Below are 19,298 nucleotides of genomic sequence, written 5' to 3'. Positions count from 1 at the left end.
CTGAGGTGTTTGTGTAAAGAAATCATCACACAAAACCTTATGTCTGAAAACCAAAGTGACCTTTTCTGAGCGGCCCTAGCCCTATATGAGAAGCAAATACTGCCGGATCGCCTGACATTTCCTTTTTTAAATTTCAAGCATTCCTGCTTTCACATCAGCGATTGATCTGTTGGTTTGCAGCCCTGATGCAATTCAGTGAATTCGTATTCACTGCTGTTGGAATTTAACAAAACAGCAGCTATGAAACCCAACCTCCACCCGCAACCCCTCCACCAAAGTGACCCGGTGGAAGGGCAGGTTGCACAAAGAGTATTTTTCTAGACCTGAAATGAAAATAATCTTCCGAGGTGGATTGTGTACCACCGCACTGTGTCCATCTTTAAAGACCACATTTATTTGCTCATTCCTTACTTTAAGTCTTTCTTGGCAGAAGCCTTTAAAGAGGGAGGGAGCGTTCATTCTGATTCCACCCCTTACCAAAATAATACGGCATTCAGGAGGGAATTACTCTGTGCGTTCCCTGGATGAGGCAGCAAAGGCAGGTGAAAGCCCTGACTGAGAGGGCAGAGGTTTCCAGGTGTTGCTCTGGGATCACTGAGCTGAGCGGGTCTTATAAGCAGTACTGTCCCTATGCCAGAAAGCCACCAAAGCCCCATGTGGGGCAGGACTGTGTGCAGCTGAAGCACAGTCTTCAGAATGTGAAGCTGATCAGGTTGAGATGGGAGTGCGTGGTGCCCTTTGCTAATCTGTCCGAGAACATTCTTCCTGACTGCAGTTAATCTGAGAGGGTTGGCTGGGGAAGGATAGCTGCATGGGTTCTGAGTTTGTCTTTCACAGCATAATGAATCAGAAGTCTGGTTCTGCTCTTTGGAGAGGTTTGGCTAACACATAAGAAGCATCTATCTGGCTGATCCAGGCTGACCAGGGGGCAAGGAGAAAGAAGAAAGTGGCAAGAAAATAAGTGGACCAACTCTTTTAAGAGGAGACTCCAAGAAAAGAGAGCTCTCCCTTTTTTTCCTTAATTAGCCCCTGGCTCTTGTATTTGGAGCAGTTTGGGGGACTGAATTGAAAAAAAAAAAAAAATTGATTTGCCCAATTCAACTTTCACACTTTCCAAAAGTAAAGTTGATTTGGTTTTGTCTTTTCCTTGCATTCATGCCAGTTCTTAATATCATCCTAACAGGAAAAAGTCCTTGGAATATAGAGGCTTGCTCTCTAGTCTGATTTTACCATCCAAAATTAGGTCCTACTGCCCATACATGATTTTTCCCTGGCACCTCTAGGTTGGCTATATAACCCAGCTTGCCTGTGACATCTGATTTATGTCCACTGTCCCATGAGATTAATACACATTTGTTCTCAAAAGTGTCCACTTTGGATGATGCATTTTTTTACTTGGTTACACTAATTACAGGGAATGAAGGGAAGGAAATGAGTTTCTGTGGCAAAGACTGACCCCGTTCTTTCTTTCTGTCACCACAGCTCCATTTGGCAGCCCTGGCATCACTCAAGGGAGATATAGTGGAGCTTAATAAACGTCTGCAGCAAACGGAGCGCGAACGGGATCTTCTAGAAAAGAAATTGGCCAAGGCACAGGTAAGAGATCTGGAACATGGTGGTTGTTGTGTGTGTTAACTATTTTGTTTAAAAATAAAACATGCACAGAAATTTCCACAAAACCAAATTTGACTTAATAAGCAAATATTCTGTCTGTTTGGGTTGCAATAACAGACACCATAGATGGAATGGCTTAAATAACAAGCATGTATTTCCCACAGTTCTGGAGACCAGGAAGTCAGGGTGCCTGCCAGTTTGGTTCTTGGTTTCTCTTCCTGGTTTGCAGACTCATATTTCTCACTGGGTCATGTGGAGGGGCAGGCTCTCTTGTGTCCTCTTCAGATGGCCATTAATCCCAGTCATGGGGGCTCCACCCTCACCTAACAAATGCCCCACCTCCTAACACCATCATATTGAAGGATCAGACTTCACCATATGAATTTGGAGGTGGGCACACTAACATTCCTTAACATGCACTCTACTGCCTAAATCAAGAAACAGAATTTTCCTGTTACCCTAAGAGCCTCCTGTGTCCCATCTCAATCTCCACACTTTTCTTCCCACAAAGGAAACCACCAGGATGACATTCAGATTAACGTTTCTTGCTTCTTTACAGTTTCACTCAAGTTAGCATCCCTAGACCCGTAAATTTGCATCCCTATTCTAATCTTGCCCATTTAAAAAAAAAAAATAGATGTTTCCTTTAAATCTTTTCCTCTATGGGTGTTTCCTCCATTCTTTATTTGCTTTTTCATTTATTTGTTAAGCTTGGCTGTTATACCTGTAGACTTTCCTACAGTCCAGATGTTGCTGGCTGTCCACTCCTGGTGCAGTTCAACATGTTCCTCTGTATTTCCTGATAATTGACAGCTGAATCCTGAGGCATGATCAGATTCATGTCCAATTCCTCTGGCAAAACTGTAGAAAGTATGTTTTTCACCAGCAGGCACATAATGCCTGGTTGTTATCGTTCTGTGATGTCAGCAGCTGTTGCTACTTAATGCCTAGGTTCATTACTTCATTAGGACTTGCAGAATCATGATACTTAAGCTCTACCATTTCTCTGTTTTTAATGGGAATACTTTTACACAGAAATTTCCTGTCTTTTATTTGTTGAAACATAGTCTAGTTCCTAGAAGAAAAACAAAATAAAAACATGAATCTTCCTATCTAACAAGATAAGGGATCGATTTCCTGTGACCCTATGAATGTGCCCATTTATTATTATGAATTTATGGATTTAGATATATTTCAATCCATTATAATTATTTTCTTTGTAAAATGGCTCAAACTATATTATCTTTAGCTAGTAAGAGTCTCTTTAAGCTGGTTCCTGAGTCTTATAGCATAAACTAGTTATTTCAGGCTCCTAGACTACACTTCTTGCCCTGAACCTAGAATTAATTATTCTCCAAGTAACCATAACTTTTCTCAGCAGGAAATGATATTTCAAGACCATTGTCTGGATACTAAGTATACTTATTTCTTGTAGGTTCTTCATTATATGTGGACCTCTTTAATAGATGAGGCAGAAAATTATTTATTAATTTATGTACATATGTACCTGCAGAATTTAAGATATACATAAAATTTGAGATAAAATGCCTTAGGAATTCATGCTAATATTTCCAATGGGTATCTTTATTCAATTTCTTTTCTTTCTTTTTTTGTACTAGGGATTGAACCCAGGGGCATTTTACCACTGAACCATATCCCTAGCCCTTTTTAGTTTTTTATTTTGAGACAGGGTCTTACTAAGTTGCTGAGACTGGCCTTGAACTTGTAATTTTCCTGTCTCAGCCTCAAGAGTTGCTGGGATTATAGGCGTGTACCACTATGCCTGGCTCAATTTCTGTATTTTATCTTTATCTTTTTTCTTTCACACTAAAAGTCCTGGCTCTTAAGGTTACAAGGGATAGTAGAATTATGATATTTCATAATCACTCATTTGCTGTATCCATGTTCAGTATAGTCTCAGGGTAATAATGTCAATACCACCATAACCACTGTAGTTACTGAGATGAGTTTAAATATTTTGTCGTCATTCTCCTCATTCTCAATTCCTTTGCAGTTGAACTGTAGCCACGCTATCTGACCATATGGCCATCACATTTTGTATTCTTTCCCTTTTAGTTCTCCTTCAGTCTTCTACAAGTAACCAAGTTTAATGTTCACCAGGATTCTTATAATGGCAGTGTTTTCTCCATTTTTAATGGATTAATGAATTTATTTTGCCTGAAGCTTATTTTCTAATAGATTCTTCCAAGTGGACCTGTGGGGATAATTTCCCCAGAATTCTTGCATGTTAATAAGAATGTATCTGTTTCTCTTCATACTTGAAAGGTACTTTGGGCTGGGGTGTATTTCAGGGTAGAGTGCTTCCCTATTATGCAGGGGGCCCTGGGTTCATCCTAGCACCATGTAAGAGAAAAAGAAAGACACTGCTGGAGGCTAAATGCTTGGCTCATCTTTTCTTTCTATGAATATGTTGGTTTATTTTCTTCTGGCAGAGAGTGCTGCTGTCAAAGCATGATGAGAATCTAACTTTCTTTACCTTTTAAGTTACTTGCTTACTGTGGCTATCCAAAGGATCCCTCCCTTCCTACATTTCTTTCTTCCTTCCTTTGAGTGCATCAATAATTCTGGCTTGATATTTTCAGGTTTGCTATGTATTCTTCTGATTATATTTAAAAAAATTTTTTTAAGTTGTTGTTAGAACTCTATTTATATGTGGTGTTGAGAATTGAACCCAGTACCTCAATACATGCTAGGCAAGCGCTCCACCGCTGAGCTCCAACCCCAGCCCCCTGATTATATTTTTTAGTCATCTTTTTTATTTCAGGGACGTTTTTAAAAAATTATATTGCTGGGCTGGCCTGTAGCTTAGTGGTAGAATGTTTTCCTAGCATGTGTAAGGCCCTGGGAAAAGCTCACACATTAATATAAGTTTTATTCTCTTCTTTTGATTTTTAAGATCTCCCATTATTCATATGTTAGATCGCATTCATCTTTAACATATGGCATGATCTCAAATCCTTTATATCTCTTCCTTTTTTGAATTTAATTCTTGCCCCGCTCTTCATTTCTTGTTTCTCTTGAGGCGTTCTGTTTTCTGTTCCTCTTTGGTTTCTCCTAGTTTAGTTCTCACTTTTGACATGTATTTTTATCTTATTTCTGATTATTTTCTGGGTTCTGGTACCTAAGTTCTGAGTTTTTCAAATTCCGAATTCTGTTCTGTCCTTAAAGTCCTTAGTTCACTTTAAAACAGCAGGTGAGGGCTGGGGATGCCACTCGGTGGGAGAGCACTTGCCTGGCCTGCCTGAGGCCCTAGGTTCCATCCCCAGCACTGCAAAAAGGAAAAGGAAGTAGCCTATAGTTTGAGAGGCTTTTCCTTGATTCCACTTCGTGGCGTAATTTCATGGTTAGTAGGGATGTTATCCTGTTCTCTTTTTGATTTTCTTATTACACTGTATAGGTTTTGACTTCTTTGTTTTTAATTTTTATGTGAAAAATAGTTCCCTTAGACTTTCAGGAGGCCGAGTGAAGAAGGGCCTCCGAGGCCATGGGCTGTCCTCCTCTGACGCTGCCTGGCTCTTTCCTTTCACCTGCCCTCATCAGGATCTTTTCTCTCCTGCGTTTCTGTGATCCGCATCCTGCTCTGTTGGGTTTTACTCCCACCATTTCCTGGCAGGGAGCTCTGGGACTGGTCTTGAGAGCTCAGTGGGATGGGACTCTTCAGATCTTTGGGGGGCCTCTTGCACCCACACTCTCATGGGAGGAGTGACTCGTCCTAGTTTCAGCTGCTGCTCTCGGATTAGCCTCCTTGCTTTCCTGTGAGTGCCGATGGGTTATTTGGGGTTTTCCACTCTCATATCCACCAGCCTCTTTGCTTCCTCTGATTCTGCCCACAGATGCCACTCAGATCTACGAATGGTGTTGGTTCTTACCTGCTTGGAAGTTTTTGTTCCAGGGGACACCCTGGGACTCCTTACACCTGAGCTACATCCCTAGTCCTTTTTAAATTTTTAGTGATGAAACGGGGTCTCACTAAGTTTCTAGGGCCTCCTCACTAAGTTGCTGAAACTGGCCTTAAATGTGTCAATCCTCCTGTCTCAGCCTCACAAGTTGCTGGGATTTCAGGTGTGTGTTACCATGCCCAGTCAGTCTTGGATCTTAAAGGGTAACCAGGAAGGTATTAGGTATTAGGATGTAAGCCTGCGAGGAGAAAGCCATTGAAGCAGTGGATGGTGAGAGGATAATAGAAAACTTGGCTCTGCCCAAGATTGACTCAGCTCCCTTTCGACTTACTTATGATTAAGCCATACTTGCATAATAGCTCTTGGTGACTGGTTTTACCCCTGATGAAAACGGTCACATCATAGTGCCACCGGCTCCCATTTACATTCCTGCGTTGACTAGACTTAAAAATTACTCTCTGCTTCTTTCACTGGAGATGTCTTCCCAGTTCTAAAACTCGGACCCAGGAAAGAGGACATGCGAAAATGTCAGGCTTGCTATCTTTTGCTTCTTATAAAGATGAATTTATTCCAGAACAACATAAATACAGGGAAATGATGGTTCTTTGCTTTCTGTGTCATATATCTTGCTTGGTAAGTGATTCATGTTTGAGGCTTTACCAGATTGTAGAAGAGTAAATTCATGTGAAAATTTATGTTCTGTGGGTATACTAAGTCTTACCAGTTCTCCAAATATTATAGTGCTCTGATTAAAATGTAAATGGTGGTTATATTCATCAGGCATTATCAAGAGAGCTTCAACATCTGTTGAATAGTTATTAATGGTGACTGGAGCTGGTTGAATAAAAGAAGGTTCATTATGTATGGTCACGGGATCAATCTGTAAGTGGATTTTTGAGAATACTGAGTGATAGGAAAGGAAGTGCTGAGTAAAGGAATCCAGTATTAGTAGGATAAGGAAGACAAAATACCTCTGCATTGATTTTTCTGTTGTTGTGTAACAAATTCACAAATGCAAACTTCATGGCTACAAGCAACGCCCGACTCCCCTCCCAGACTAAACAGGTGCACAGCTCCCACACGCTTTCACACCAATATTCCACAACCAGGTGGAGACTGGCATTGTGAGAAACCAGTGAAGATTATACATCATCCTGGCTTGATTCTTTCGGTATATTTGCCATTTATTTGGTACCAAAAATTATTTTTAATTAACTAACTTAACTGCATTTTTAAAGTACAGTGAAGGAGATACATCAAACAAGCTTATGGGCCCATATGAAATCAGTCAGTAGTAATATGGAAATAATAATAATAATAATAATTATTATTATTATTATTATTTTTTGTACCAGGAACTGAACTCAGGGGCATTTAACCACTCAGTCACATCCCAGCCCTCTTTTGTATTTTATTTCAAGACAGAGTCTCAGTTGCTTAGAGCCTCCCTAAGTTGCTGAGGCTGGCTTTGAACTGACTGTGATCCTCCTGCCTCAGCCTCCCAAACTACTGGGTTTCCACGTGTGTGCCACCATACCAGCAATATCTATTTCTAAGCCCTCTGTCCTTGGAAAGCAAGTCTCCTGGAATTTTCTACCTCTTGGCTCCCAGAAAGAGAACATACTGTTTTCATGAAATTAAATGGAGCTAGTGTTTCTCTTATCAGTGTATAGCTTTTTGAGATAAAAATATAGTTGCAGGGCTGGGAATGTGGCTCAAGCAGTAACATGCTCACCTGGCATGCGTGGGGCCCTGGGTTCGATCCTCAGAACCACGTAAAAATAACATAAAGATGTTGTGTCCACCGAAAACTAAAAGATAAATATTTAAAAAACTCTCTCTCTCTCAAAAAAAAAATATATATATATAGTTTGCAATGTATTTTATTTGTTAGGTTTCTCCCCCGTCTTTTCTTACTCTCTTTGGTAAAGTGCTCTCTAGTTGTTCTGCTTTTTAGTGTTATCTGTATTTCTCTTTGTTCAGCTTGTTTAATTTTCCTCGTCTTTCTCTTAGAGGAACCTGGGCAAAAATTTTGAAAGAGAATGGAAATACCTTGAGTTCTGTTAGTTGTGGCCAATCCACTGTGACCCTGAGAAAGGAGCATCATGCACATCATAGCATGTTTTAAAAGGACGTGGCTCTGGCCCCTTTCTCAGCATGGTTGAGAGGGTTAACACATTAATGATGGCATTGCATTTTTCAAGAATCCAGTTCATATGCTCTTGGCTTTGACAGCTGAGACTAATGCGATGATTAAAGATCAGTGGCCTCCGTGGAATAAGTGAAAACCCAGTGAAGAACATTTAACAAAACCATCAAGCTTCTCGGCACCACCACATTGCTCAGGGTTTTTCCAACAAGTGCTCATGTTCTCAGTCCAATCTGTCTTGAGGCTGACTCATGGCTTTATCCCTGGATTGCACCATTAGCAGAGATGAGCCTAAAGGGTGTCATTCTCAGCTATTGAAATGAGGGTGTTGCTTGTTTTTATTAAACATCTTTGCATATAGGCAATTTCGCCAGTTTTTGTGGTTAACACAAGTATTTATAGGGATTTTAAATTTGCTTCCTCAACATGATAGGAGAGCTAAGATCTTAAGAAGCTCAGAGTGTGTTTTAAATACCAGAAGAAATGCAGGAAAAGCAAATTTTCATCATATCTAACCTCAATCTTTTTTTCCTTTCAAACTGAAAGCCTGTAGTTGCAGGAAAAAAAAAAAAATCTAGACTTTCAATGGTATTGACCTCCAGAAGTTCATGGCAGACAAGATGCTGCAATAGTCGGCTTTCTGGCTTTCCTGCCCTGGATGTGGTACCAGTCCAAAATTCAGTTTAGGCCAGGAGGTGGGAAAACCCTGGATGCAATTACCTGTAATTATGGAAAAAAATCAGTAGCATGGTGTTTGAGACTATTTCCCATTTTGTTCAGCTGAAATTGTGTGGGGCGTTTCTGTTCAGTAGAGAGAAGAAAATAAGACCTAACTTGAAAGTTGTGCTAGAAGAAGCTGCCTTCAGTTGCTCCTGGAGGCTGCTAAGTAAGTTGTCATTGAATAATTGACTTTGACAGCTGAAGCTGCCCTTGTGGAAGCTGGAGGGCACCGGGGAAGCTGGAGTTCCCCTGTTTCATACCCCCTCCAGTCTCCTTCCCTGTGTCTGTCCTCATCGGGGCTTGAAAAGGGAGCTGTTTTGTTTTCCTAACCCTAACCCTAACCCTGGTACCATCAGGCATACTATTCCCGTTTCCTGGAGTTCACTGGAGGTATTTCCAGGCACAAGAGCAGGGTGCCACTGGAGAGCTTTAAGCAAATGATGAGGAGGAGATCAGCCCACAGGGAGCTGGGAGAGGAAGCAGCAGAGAGGAGAAGGTTGTGACTCAATCCCTTGGTGGCTTAAACAGGAATCAGGGAGTTTTTCAGAGGTTTCTGCTTGTTACCTGGGTTTTACAGTAAATAAATCAGCCACTATTAGTCTGTTTTCTTATCTACAAAATGGCTTTATTATTCAGGATATGCAGTGCTCACAAAACACCAATTTTCCAGTGGCTTAAAATACCAAAGGCTTATTTCTGGATTCTTACTAGGAGCTTATGGTAGCTGTCAGGCGACTTTGTGCTATAGTGTCCTCATCCAGGTTCCCAAGCTGATGGCCTCTGCCACCTGGAGGGTCACTAGTAGCTATAACCTGGCAAAGGGAGCATGGTAAATCCTGCAGGATCTTTTAATGGCTTCTCACAAAAAAAAAAAAAAAAAAAAGGTCTATATTTACTCATATCACATTGGTCAAAATACATCACATGAGTTTATTTAGCACCAGGGGAGGGGAAGTGTAATTCTACCATGTGTGTGGATGGAGGCAGACTCTTGGTGAAGGTCTTGCTGTCCTGCAGGGTGCTGATGCTTATCGATGTGCACCCCGTGCAGTGCTCCTGGTGAAGCCCAACATACACAAGAAAATAACTGAAAGGCACACCATTCACAAAAGTGTGTTGTTCATGGATTTATGGAAAAAAAAAAAGATGAGTCTTTTATCAGATGTTTTAAAAGCATCTAATCCCATTGAAATATATAGCTTAGAAATTGAGAGACACAACATTCCCAAACATGTGATACAGCAAAAAGCAATATTCAGAAGGAAGTTTATGGCAACCGCACTTAAATAAAGAAAAAAACCCCACAAAGACCTCAAGTAAACAATCTACCATTGCATCTCAAGAATTAGAGAAGCAAAAATAAACCACAACCAAAATTAGTAGGAGGAGAAAAATAAAGATCAGAGCAGAAATAAGTGAAATAGCAACTAAAAGGCAATACAAAAGATGAGTGAACAAAGAGCTGGTTCTTTGAAAACATAAGCAAAATTGACAGATCCTTAGCTAGACTCAGATAAAGAGAAAAGACTCAAGGAAATAAAATCAGAAACAGCTGACACCTCAGAACTATGAAGGATCATTGGAGATGATTATGAACTACTATCTGCCAACAAATTTGAGAACCCAGAAAAAATGAACCCAGAAAAAATTCGTGGATATGTACACTTTACCAAGACTGAATCATGAATAAATAGAAAAACTTGAGCAGACCAATATTAAATAAAGAGACTGAATGAGTAATAAAAAGTCTCCAATCAAAGAAAAGCCTAGGACTAGATGCGTGTGCGTGCACACACACACACATACATGACACAGACATAATTATCTCCATAGATGCAAAAAATAAAATGACATTCAGCATCCTTTCATGAAAATAGAAGGAATATTGAGGTCTCTCAATATAATAGAGACCATTTATAGTAAGCCAACAAATAACATTATGCTGAATGGGGGAAAGCTGAAATCTTTCTAATATCTAGAACAAGAAAAAAATGCCCATTTTCATTGCTATCATTCAATATAATACCAAAAATCCTAGCTAGACCAATCAGGGAAGAGAAAGAAATAAAGAACTTTCCAAGCCAGGTGTGGTGGCCTGTGCCTGTAGTCTCAGCACTTGGCAGATAGAAGTGGGAGAATCACTTGTGCCCAGGAATCAATACCAGCCTAGACATAGGGAGACCTCATCTCAAAAACAAAGAAAAAGAAAAGACATACTGATTAGAAAAGAGGAAGTCAAGTTGTAACTATTCAGAGATGACATATACAGAAAAATCCCCAAAATTTCTAACACAAAACCTATTAGAACAGTAAATGAATTAAGTAAAGTTGCAGTATACAAAATCAACATATACAGATCAGTAGCATTGTAAACACCAATAGCAAATTACCTGAACTAGAAATCAAGAAAGCAATCCCAATTATAATACTCAAAACATTAAATTCCTAGGAACAAATTTAACCAAAGAGGTAAAAGATCTCTGCAATGAAAACTGTAAAGCACTAATGAAAGAAATTGAAAAAGACACATAAAAATGGAAAGACACCCCTGTTCATATATTTAAAGAATCAGTAGTTTCAAAATATCCATAGTACCCAAAGCGATCTACATATTCAGTGTAATTCACCAATCTCATTCTTCACAGAACTAGAATAACAATCATAAAAATTATATAGAATTGCAAAATTCCTTGAATAGCCAAAGCAATGTTGAATGGAAAGAATAAAAGTGAGATATTATACTACCTTGCTTCCAAATATACTAGAAAGCTATGGTAGTCAGAACAGCATGGTGTTGTCCTAAGAACAGACATATAGACCAGTGGTATAGAATAGGGATCCTAGAAATAAGCCCATGCATCTCCAGCCAACTGATTTTTGACAGAGGTGCTAAGAGCATACCTTGGAGCAAGGACAGCCTTGTCCACAAATGTTGGTTATATATAAGAGGCTGGGGAGAGGAGGGAGGGGAGAAGAGAAGGCTGAGCAGTGGATCCTCAGTTACATAGTAACTTAGGAGCAAGAGGTTCTGGTGTGTCATTGCACAGTAGGATGACAATAGAGAACAGCCATGTACTAGTCATTTCAAAAAAAAAAAAAATAGAAGAAAGGTGCTGGGTGTAGTTGTGCATGTCTGTAACCCCAACTACTCAGGAGGCTGAGGCAGGAAGATCACAAGTTCAAGACCTGCCTGGACAATTTAGTGAGATACCATCTCAAAAAAAATAAAAAGGGCATGTAGCACAATGGTAGAGCATTCAGGGGTTTAATTCCCAGTACTGGGGGTAAAAAAAAAAAAACTAGAAGAAAGGATTCTGAATGTTTCCACCATAAAGAAATGATAAGATGTTTGAGGAGATATAAACTTTTTGAAATTTAAATGTCATAAAAATAAACACTCCCTTTTCCTGTTTAGTTGTTGTCCTATTACCTTTCTGAATGAGGCTTTGCTGAAGCACATGCTACAGGTGACTGTTATGGAGGTACAGCCTTGAGCTTGGCCTACCCTGTGTCCTTGTGAGATCACACACTGTCCCAGGTTGAAAAATACCCTCCCAGGGCGTGGAAACTTGGGGTGGTGGGAGGCGCTGGATGAATAAGGATACTAGAGTATGGAAAGGCCAGTGCTGCTTGTGTGGGGTGTCTCCAGGGCAGGAGAGGCTGTGACTGCACAGAATGGCTTTGTATGCCCCGGTGCCACCCCCTCGTCTGCGCCTCTTCCTGCACTACACTGCCCTGTTCCCAGGCTCAACTCACATGCAGTCTGATGGGCTGTTTAACAAGGGTGTCTTGTTGGGTCCATGGGCTCCTGCAGGTGTCGGCTTGTTTCCTCCTACACAGCTGCCCTTGTGGGAGTTGCTCGGCTTTTCCCTGCACCACAGCTCAGAGGTGCTTCAGGGATTTTCACTAAGCTTTGAGACCAGTGCTTCAACATTATTGGCTGAATGCAGTTGAGGGTCAGCAAGAGGAGGTTGATTTGTACACATGAAGCTTCAGCAGTGTCTTCTCAGCCACCCCTGCGTCTATGGCTGGGAGTTTATTTTGATAATGGTTTTTCCAAGACTGTCTTTTCACTGAGAAAGGAATGCCAGTCTACCATCAGCTCTCCACCCCTCCCCACATTTTTTTTGTTCTCTGTGAGTCTCCATTTCAGTATCCTGTATAGCACCTACCACAATCTCTTAGATATTTTGGGAAATCAAGAAATATATGATTTTTTGCCGAGGAAGTATTATAGAGACGTTTTGCCATTTTGAAAAAGCATACTTATTGAAAAATGAAGAATATAAGCCAGACTTCTTTGCCCTTAACCAAAATAATTTTTTCCTCAATATATTCTTGTTACTACTCCCAAATGAACCCTTGAGATCCAAATACACATTATGAATCTTTTCTTTTAGCTACAAGTGCTTCTCTGTCTGCCTGAATCATCAGGCTTCCTGTGCTCTCTTGTTTCTACATGTACCTTCCAGGCAGACTTTACAGTTAGAGGCAGGGACAAAGGTGGTGCAATACCATCATCTGTTGTCTCTGCAGCATCCCCGCTCCGATGTCCTTTTGGGCATCCCACAGCAGTCCAGAGGGATGCCCCTGGTGCTGGTGGCTATCAGTTCATCATGGGTTCTTTTTTTATATTAACACTTGCATGTCTTCATTGTTAATTGGATTTTATAGTTTCTTGCAGGCCTAAGAGTTGGTAGTGGCCACTTGACCAGTAAAGAGAATAAAGAAGGAAGAATAAATGGGGCATTAAGGGAGCACGGGAGCTCATTAAGTTTTGGGAGGGGAAGCATTTCAGAGAGATCTCTAGCCACAGAGAACTGAGTACAGAAAACCAGTAACAGTGTAGACAGTGTCATAGCATAGACAAAATCCAGGTCAGGGAATGGACACTATCTGGTAATCATTTCAAGATCCCGGGGGCTGGGGCTGGGGCGCAGTGGTAGCACACTTGCCTGGCCTGTGTGGGGCACTGGGTTCAATTCTCAGCACCGCATATAAATAAATAAAATAAAGGTCTGTCAACAATTAAAAGAAATTAAAGAACTAAAAAAAAAATCTGGAACTGGTGACCCCCATGAGAGGGTCCACTATTTACATCTATGTATACAATATTCACACATAGTTGGAGGATGAGAAAAAAGAAGGATAACAAGAACTCAGATAGATACTCTGTGGCAACTAAAAGAACAATGTTCTGTTGTTGGTATGTTCCAGGGAAATAAGAAGATTTTTTTTTAATTTATTGAAATAAACTGACTTTGAGATACTGTCACTTTGTGGACTTTTATTTCTTTTAATGTTTGATGAATCACAGATGAAAAAGGTCTAAGCGCACAGGGAGAGTATCTGTGACTAGATATTCTGTTAAGAAAGCTTCCATGTAGATGTAGCTTTCTTGAGGGGCAGGTGTCCTGGGGATTGAACCCAGGGCTCATGTTTGCCAAGAGTGCACTGTATCCTGAGCTGAACTCCTAGTCCCATGAAAGTGGTCTATACTCTATTGTCATCCTTACCTCTGGTCCCACTTAATTTGCTGTGAACATAACTTTGAGTGAAGGTTATTTGGTGATTTAGGCTGTCACTAAAAACAGTCATTCACATCAGCATTTTTTTTAAGCAACTACTCTACAAAACATGATACAACATTTAATAATTTTTTCCCTCTGACCTCGTCCTTGGAGCGCTCAGTAAACCCCCAGGAAGTTACAAGAATACCAATCAAGTTCATGGGTTTGGTCCCTGCTGTGATTTATACCAGTATGTTCGTCAGATGTCTTTCTTGAGTTCTTCTGGTTTTGTATTGAGTGAGGCTGAGAATAGTGTTCTTGTCTTTGCCCTGGGTTATACCCTTGTAAACTTAGCAGATGTAGGGAGGTAGGAGGACATCAGAGGTGATGGGTAAGCTGTCTTACCTTCCCCTGCCTGCCACACGGCTTAAAATGCAAAGCTGGCAAGCACATATGGCTCTTGGCATTAGGAATGCCTGGTTGTAAATGAAATTAAAATTCCTCTATTGGACAGGAAATTAATCAGGGATGAGTGTAGTAGTCAGGCACACAAACTGGACCACTTGCTCCAGCACTGAGGAACATTTTATTGTGAAAGAGATTAACTGCACAGTGAGGGGTGCATGTTGAGGAAGGTAGAGAAAAATGAAAAAGGTGAGTAGGTGCCTTAGGATTTCAACTCCATCTGCAAAAATGTGTTCATAGCATCTGCTGCTTTAGTCCATCAAACACTGAGCAAGGGAAGCACCTCAGCCTCTATTTGCCATTTTTTTTTCTACAAAACAGCCTTCATGACAATGAGATAGAATGGAATTTATTCATTTCTGTTACACTTCTAGATGTCCCACAGTGAGCCAGGCCATATGCCAGGGGCTAGGGCTAAATGACAAAAACACATAGTACCTGCCTTTTGAGAATTTATAGTCTGGGAGGAAAGGATATTCGAAATCATGAAATTCACAAGTAATCCAGCCAGATAAGACACTGTGTCATACCACTTAGGATTATTTGGTTGAAATTTAGCTAAAACATATCCTGACCAACTTCAGCAAAAAAGGGTTGAGTTGGTAAAAGTGAAACTGAACAGGAATAAAGTAATTTGTGTCAACTCAGAGACAGTCTTTACAGGCTGTTGATAAATCCATTCTTTGCAATCTGAGGTCCATTTGCTCAAGATTTAAATTCCCAGAGAAGATATCTGAGGGATCCAGCTTGGGCCACTTGCTGAGAGACTATTTTCCAAAAAGTGCTAGAAAGACAAAGCTTCAGGTATTCTCTTGGGGCCTTGTAAAAATTTAGCTGTTGATACATCTCCTGGTTGCTGGCCAGTGAGCAGGCGTGTGTTTTATTTGGAGCACACTCAATGTTGAAGCTCTGGTGGTTGGAGGCCACAGAATATAGACTCATTCTCCAAAAGGTGTGTCATCTCATCGACACTTCTCTCCTGTTCTTGGTCCTAGTGTGAACAGTCTCACCTCATGAGAGAGCATGAGGATGTCCAGGAGCGAACCACGCTTCGGTATGAGGAACGTATCACGGAACTCCACAGCATCATCGCTGAGCTCAATAAGAAGATAGACCGCTTGCAAGGCACCACCATCAGGTACTGCTCTAAGCTTTGCTTTCTCTGCACCCCTCTGTGCTGTTACTTGGGTGTGGGAGCTGAAGGAACCCCTGTGAATTACAGTTAATGTTGCTTTCTTTGTAACTAAGACTTTCCCAGTTTATAAAACACCTTCTCTTTGTTTTGTTAACCAAGAGCTTTTCTCTCCATTATTCTTCTCTGATTCTTATCCTCCAAGTAATCCTGGAAGGTAGACTGGGTGGGTGATGTGAGCCTCAGTTTATTGATAAGGGTGCTGAGTCAGAAAGTCAGTGAAATGCTTTATTAACGAGTCCTAAGCCTGCTCTCTCTTAGAGACACGCTGGTGTCTCCACAACCTCTCCAGGTCTTTTAGTCTCCAGATGTGTACACTATGTGCTTCCCCCAGAGATTTTTAGAGATTCATGAAGCCACAACCATGGCTTATATCTAAGCATTATATAGGCTTCCAGATAATCTATTAATATTTTGAGCTTATCCCAGGTTGTTAATCAGCATTGACTTATCCTCTTATCAGACTCCTTTATCCATCATTTTAACTGCTTATAAAACTGGGCCTTAAAAAAAAAAAAATCACTGCTTTGCAGTTATACTTAGCAGAGAGTAGAGGTGAAGTCAGAACCCAGAATATCTCTGCCTTTAATTTTCTTTCCAAAAAGTGATTCATATCTTATCCACCCATTGGCTCCTAAGTCTCCAATACACAGTGCTTTAGTTGGTTATGTTTGCTCTTTTATTCAGGGGACTTGCTGAATGACTTAACTGAGCCAAGGATGAGAACTCTTTATCTTCCTGGAGGTTCTCAGGGGACAGCCCTGAGGAAAGCAGCTACTTTTCTGGAGAAAGGTGCTGTGTTCACTGAATGCTCATACAAACCATGATGAAAATCTTAGAGGCGGCTGCTCTAAATTCTCCCTCTAGAAGTCCTGGGTCAGGAGAAACTTTGGGGGCATTTTGTTCCAACTTGGAGAGTCCCAGTAATGACGGGGCTTCTTAGTGAGGGTACCGAGGGGCATCTGTTTTCTGGGCAAAAATTGTGGAAAAAATTTGCACTGAGCTGGAGCCACACAATAAATTTCATATTCTAATTTAGAACTTCAAGGCTTTTAAATTGTATCCTGGTCTTAAGAGTGATTGTAGGTTTGAAATACATGAGCAGAGAAGAATTTTCAACCCAAAGAAATGATTACAGCAGTTTTAGAGGAGCCTAACAGAGATCTCTGTAATTTTTGTAATTTGTTTTCATGGAAATTTGTAATTTCCATGAAAACATGTTGCACTTTTGAACACTTGAGAAGGTGAAAGCAAATGGGCTCAGTGAGTTGTGAAAAAAAAAAAAATGCATCACACCTCACCTGGAAAACTCAATTTCAAGTTGTGTAAAATTGAATATAATGGCCAAACTGCTGCGGTTAAAATACAGTGAGCTGCTTGACCGTAAGCATGTATTGATGCCTCTGATTTAAAGGAAGATGGCACCTATGCAGGTAGCACATTAAATTCTGCCAGTTTTCATTATGTAAATGAGCTGGTCTCTCCTTGAGGGGACTCCCTGCAAGGCTGTAGAGTCACAGGAATGTGGGTCAGTGATACAAGGCACTTCCTGGCCTCCAAGTTCCAGAGGTTAGTCATCTCCTCAGCCTTCAGCACCCCAGTGAATTTGTTTGTCCTCATCTCCTGATAGGCTGGAATAGCCCCAGTGCAGCAGGAACCAGGCGAATTGGGCGAATGCTAATTCCCCTCGCATATCCAAATGTCCAGACAACTCATTTCCAAACTGCCCAGGTCCTCGTGTGGAGACTTCCTTGTCACTTCAATCTGGTCTTGATTTGTGAAGGCAGATTGGTCTGCTCGGGTTACTGTGACCAAATTCCTTCGACTGGGTGGCTTATACCACAGAACTCACATTTCTCACAGTTCTGGAGGCTGAAAAGTCCAAGTTCAAGTTGTGAGTTAATTTGGTTACCCAGTCAGGGCTCTTTCTGACGTGAGGATTGCCTCCTTCTCGTCTTATCCTAACATGGCAAAGGAGGGAAAATGGGATTTCCTCTTCATGGCCTCATCTTCAGAGACCATCACGTTGGGACTAGGTCTTCAACGTATGTATTTGGGGGTACAAAGTTCAATCCAAAACCAAAAAGTCAGGTACCAAATGATATTACGGCCTGGATCTATCCCCTAGAGGACCTAGTTACAGCACCATTTGAAATGTAACTTTTTTCAACGCTCTGGAGATGTGATGAACGCTCCTAACTAGCAATAGTCTATGGTCTTGACTTTTTGTATCCAAGGACCAAGAGAGGAAATAGAAGTAGCTCTTCTCAGCCAATCCTAAAAAAAAACAAATGCCAAATGTTTTCTCTAATATAAGGAGGCTGACTCATAATGGGGTAGGGAGGGGGAACATGGGGTGAATAGATGAATTCTAAATAGGGAAGAGGGAAGGGAGGAAAAGGGAGGAGGCAGGGGATTAGCAAGGATGGTGGAATATGATGGACATCATTATCCAAAGTACATGTATGAAGACATGAATTGGGCAACAGCCTACTTTATATACAAACAGAGATATGAAAAATTGTGAGATATATAAAATATATATATATATAAATAAAATAAGAATTGTAATGCAAAAAAGAAAAACAAGTACATGTATAAAGACATGAATTAGCGTGAACATAATTTATACAAAGATATGAAAAATTGTGCTCTACATGTGTAATAAGAATTGTAATACATTATTTCGTGTATTTAAAAAAATAAAATCAATTTTAAAAAAAGTAAACACACACACGAAAAAAAACAAAACAAAAAAAAAAAGAAGTAGCTCTTCTCATTCATATACCTAAAAACCCACTTTGGAAAAGTTATTGTTGCGCATTCTTGAGCTCTGCTAGTTTACAAACCTGCATTCCTAAGGGAGCAATGTCTCCAGCAGAGAGTATGATAATGGTTCCCTTGAATGCCACCTGCTCCTTTGGAATATCTCCTGCTACTGAACCAATAAGCTGGCTGGGGAAACTATTAAGGGAGAAATTGGGTTATTATTATACTATAGGGTGGTGAGGTCTATATTGGAAATGTGGGATTTTCTAGGAAGCCTCCTAGAAATTGTCTAATGGCCAAAGCTAGTAGATTAGACCAACCCAACACAGGGCTAGGCCCTTTGGGAATAAATTTTTGGATTACCTCACCATGTAAAGAACTAATTCTAACAAGTTAAACTGCTGACTAAGCACAAAGGAAATGGGTTTTCCTAGTAGAAGAAAGTGATAAAAACTATAGTTTTATATCCAGTTACAGAAAAGATGGCTAAGCAGTGTACATCTTGCTTCTTCACATGTGTATGCATTTCCTTTTCTCCTCTTAGTTCCCACTGTTATTTTACAGAAGGTGAATTTGTACTGGTGAAACTTAAAATTTGATGGTTAGCGTATATGAGATTTAGGTGGGTTTTTCATTGAACTAGAAGAGGCAAGATTACCTAACTGTGGATACAGTAACTGATGGTAGTTTGGGTCTCTCATTTTGAGAAAAAACTGAGCCCACTTATCCTGAGTTGAGAGATAGTAGGAGAAAATTGGTGTCATTTTGATTGCATTTGGGAATTTTAGTGTGGCTTAGAGGGTGTGCATGGTCAGTCACTGAGTGTAGATTATGATGGATATCTTCTGGCCCTTGGTATCATTCCCATCCCTCTCTCCATTTCTCCAGAATCAAAAGGGTCTGGGGGCCGGGTGCAATGGTACACGCCTGTAATCCCAGCAGCTTGGGAGGCGGAGGTA

At 40.6% G+C, this 19,298-nt stretch overlaps 1 protein-coding gene across 2 annotated transcripts in view; it reads left to right on the top strand.

Moving 5' to 3' along the window:
• The window catches only part of Mcc (MCC regulator of Wnt signaling pathway), a 261,754-nt gene that overhangs the window by 141,488 nt on the left and 100,968 nt on the right, over positions 1-19,298 (top strand). For both annotated transcript variants that reach the window (XM_076856650.1, XM_076856651.1), the window contains exons 2-3: positions 1,483-1,596; positions 15,374-15,516. In XM_076856650.1, coding sequence (XP_076712765.1) covers positions 1,483-1,596; positions 15,374-15,516 — 257 coding nt within the window. The remainder of the gene's footprint in view (positions 1-1,482; positions 1,597-15,373; positions 15,517-19,298) is intronic.

The sequence above is a fragment of the Callospermophilus lateralis genome, chromosome 5 (assembly GCF_048772815.1).
Source record: "Callospermophilus lateralis isolate mCalLat2 chromosome 5, mCalLat2.hap1, whole genome shotgun sequence".
In the NCBI taxonomy this organism is placed as follows: domain Eukaryota; kingdom Metazoa; phylum Chordata; class Mammalia; order Rodentia; family Sciuridae; genus Callospermophilus; species Callospermophilus lateralis.
Note: the sequence above shows the minus strand (reverse complement) of the source record. Positions and strands in the feature narration are given on the sequence as shown.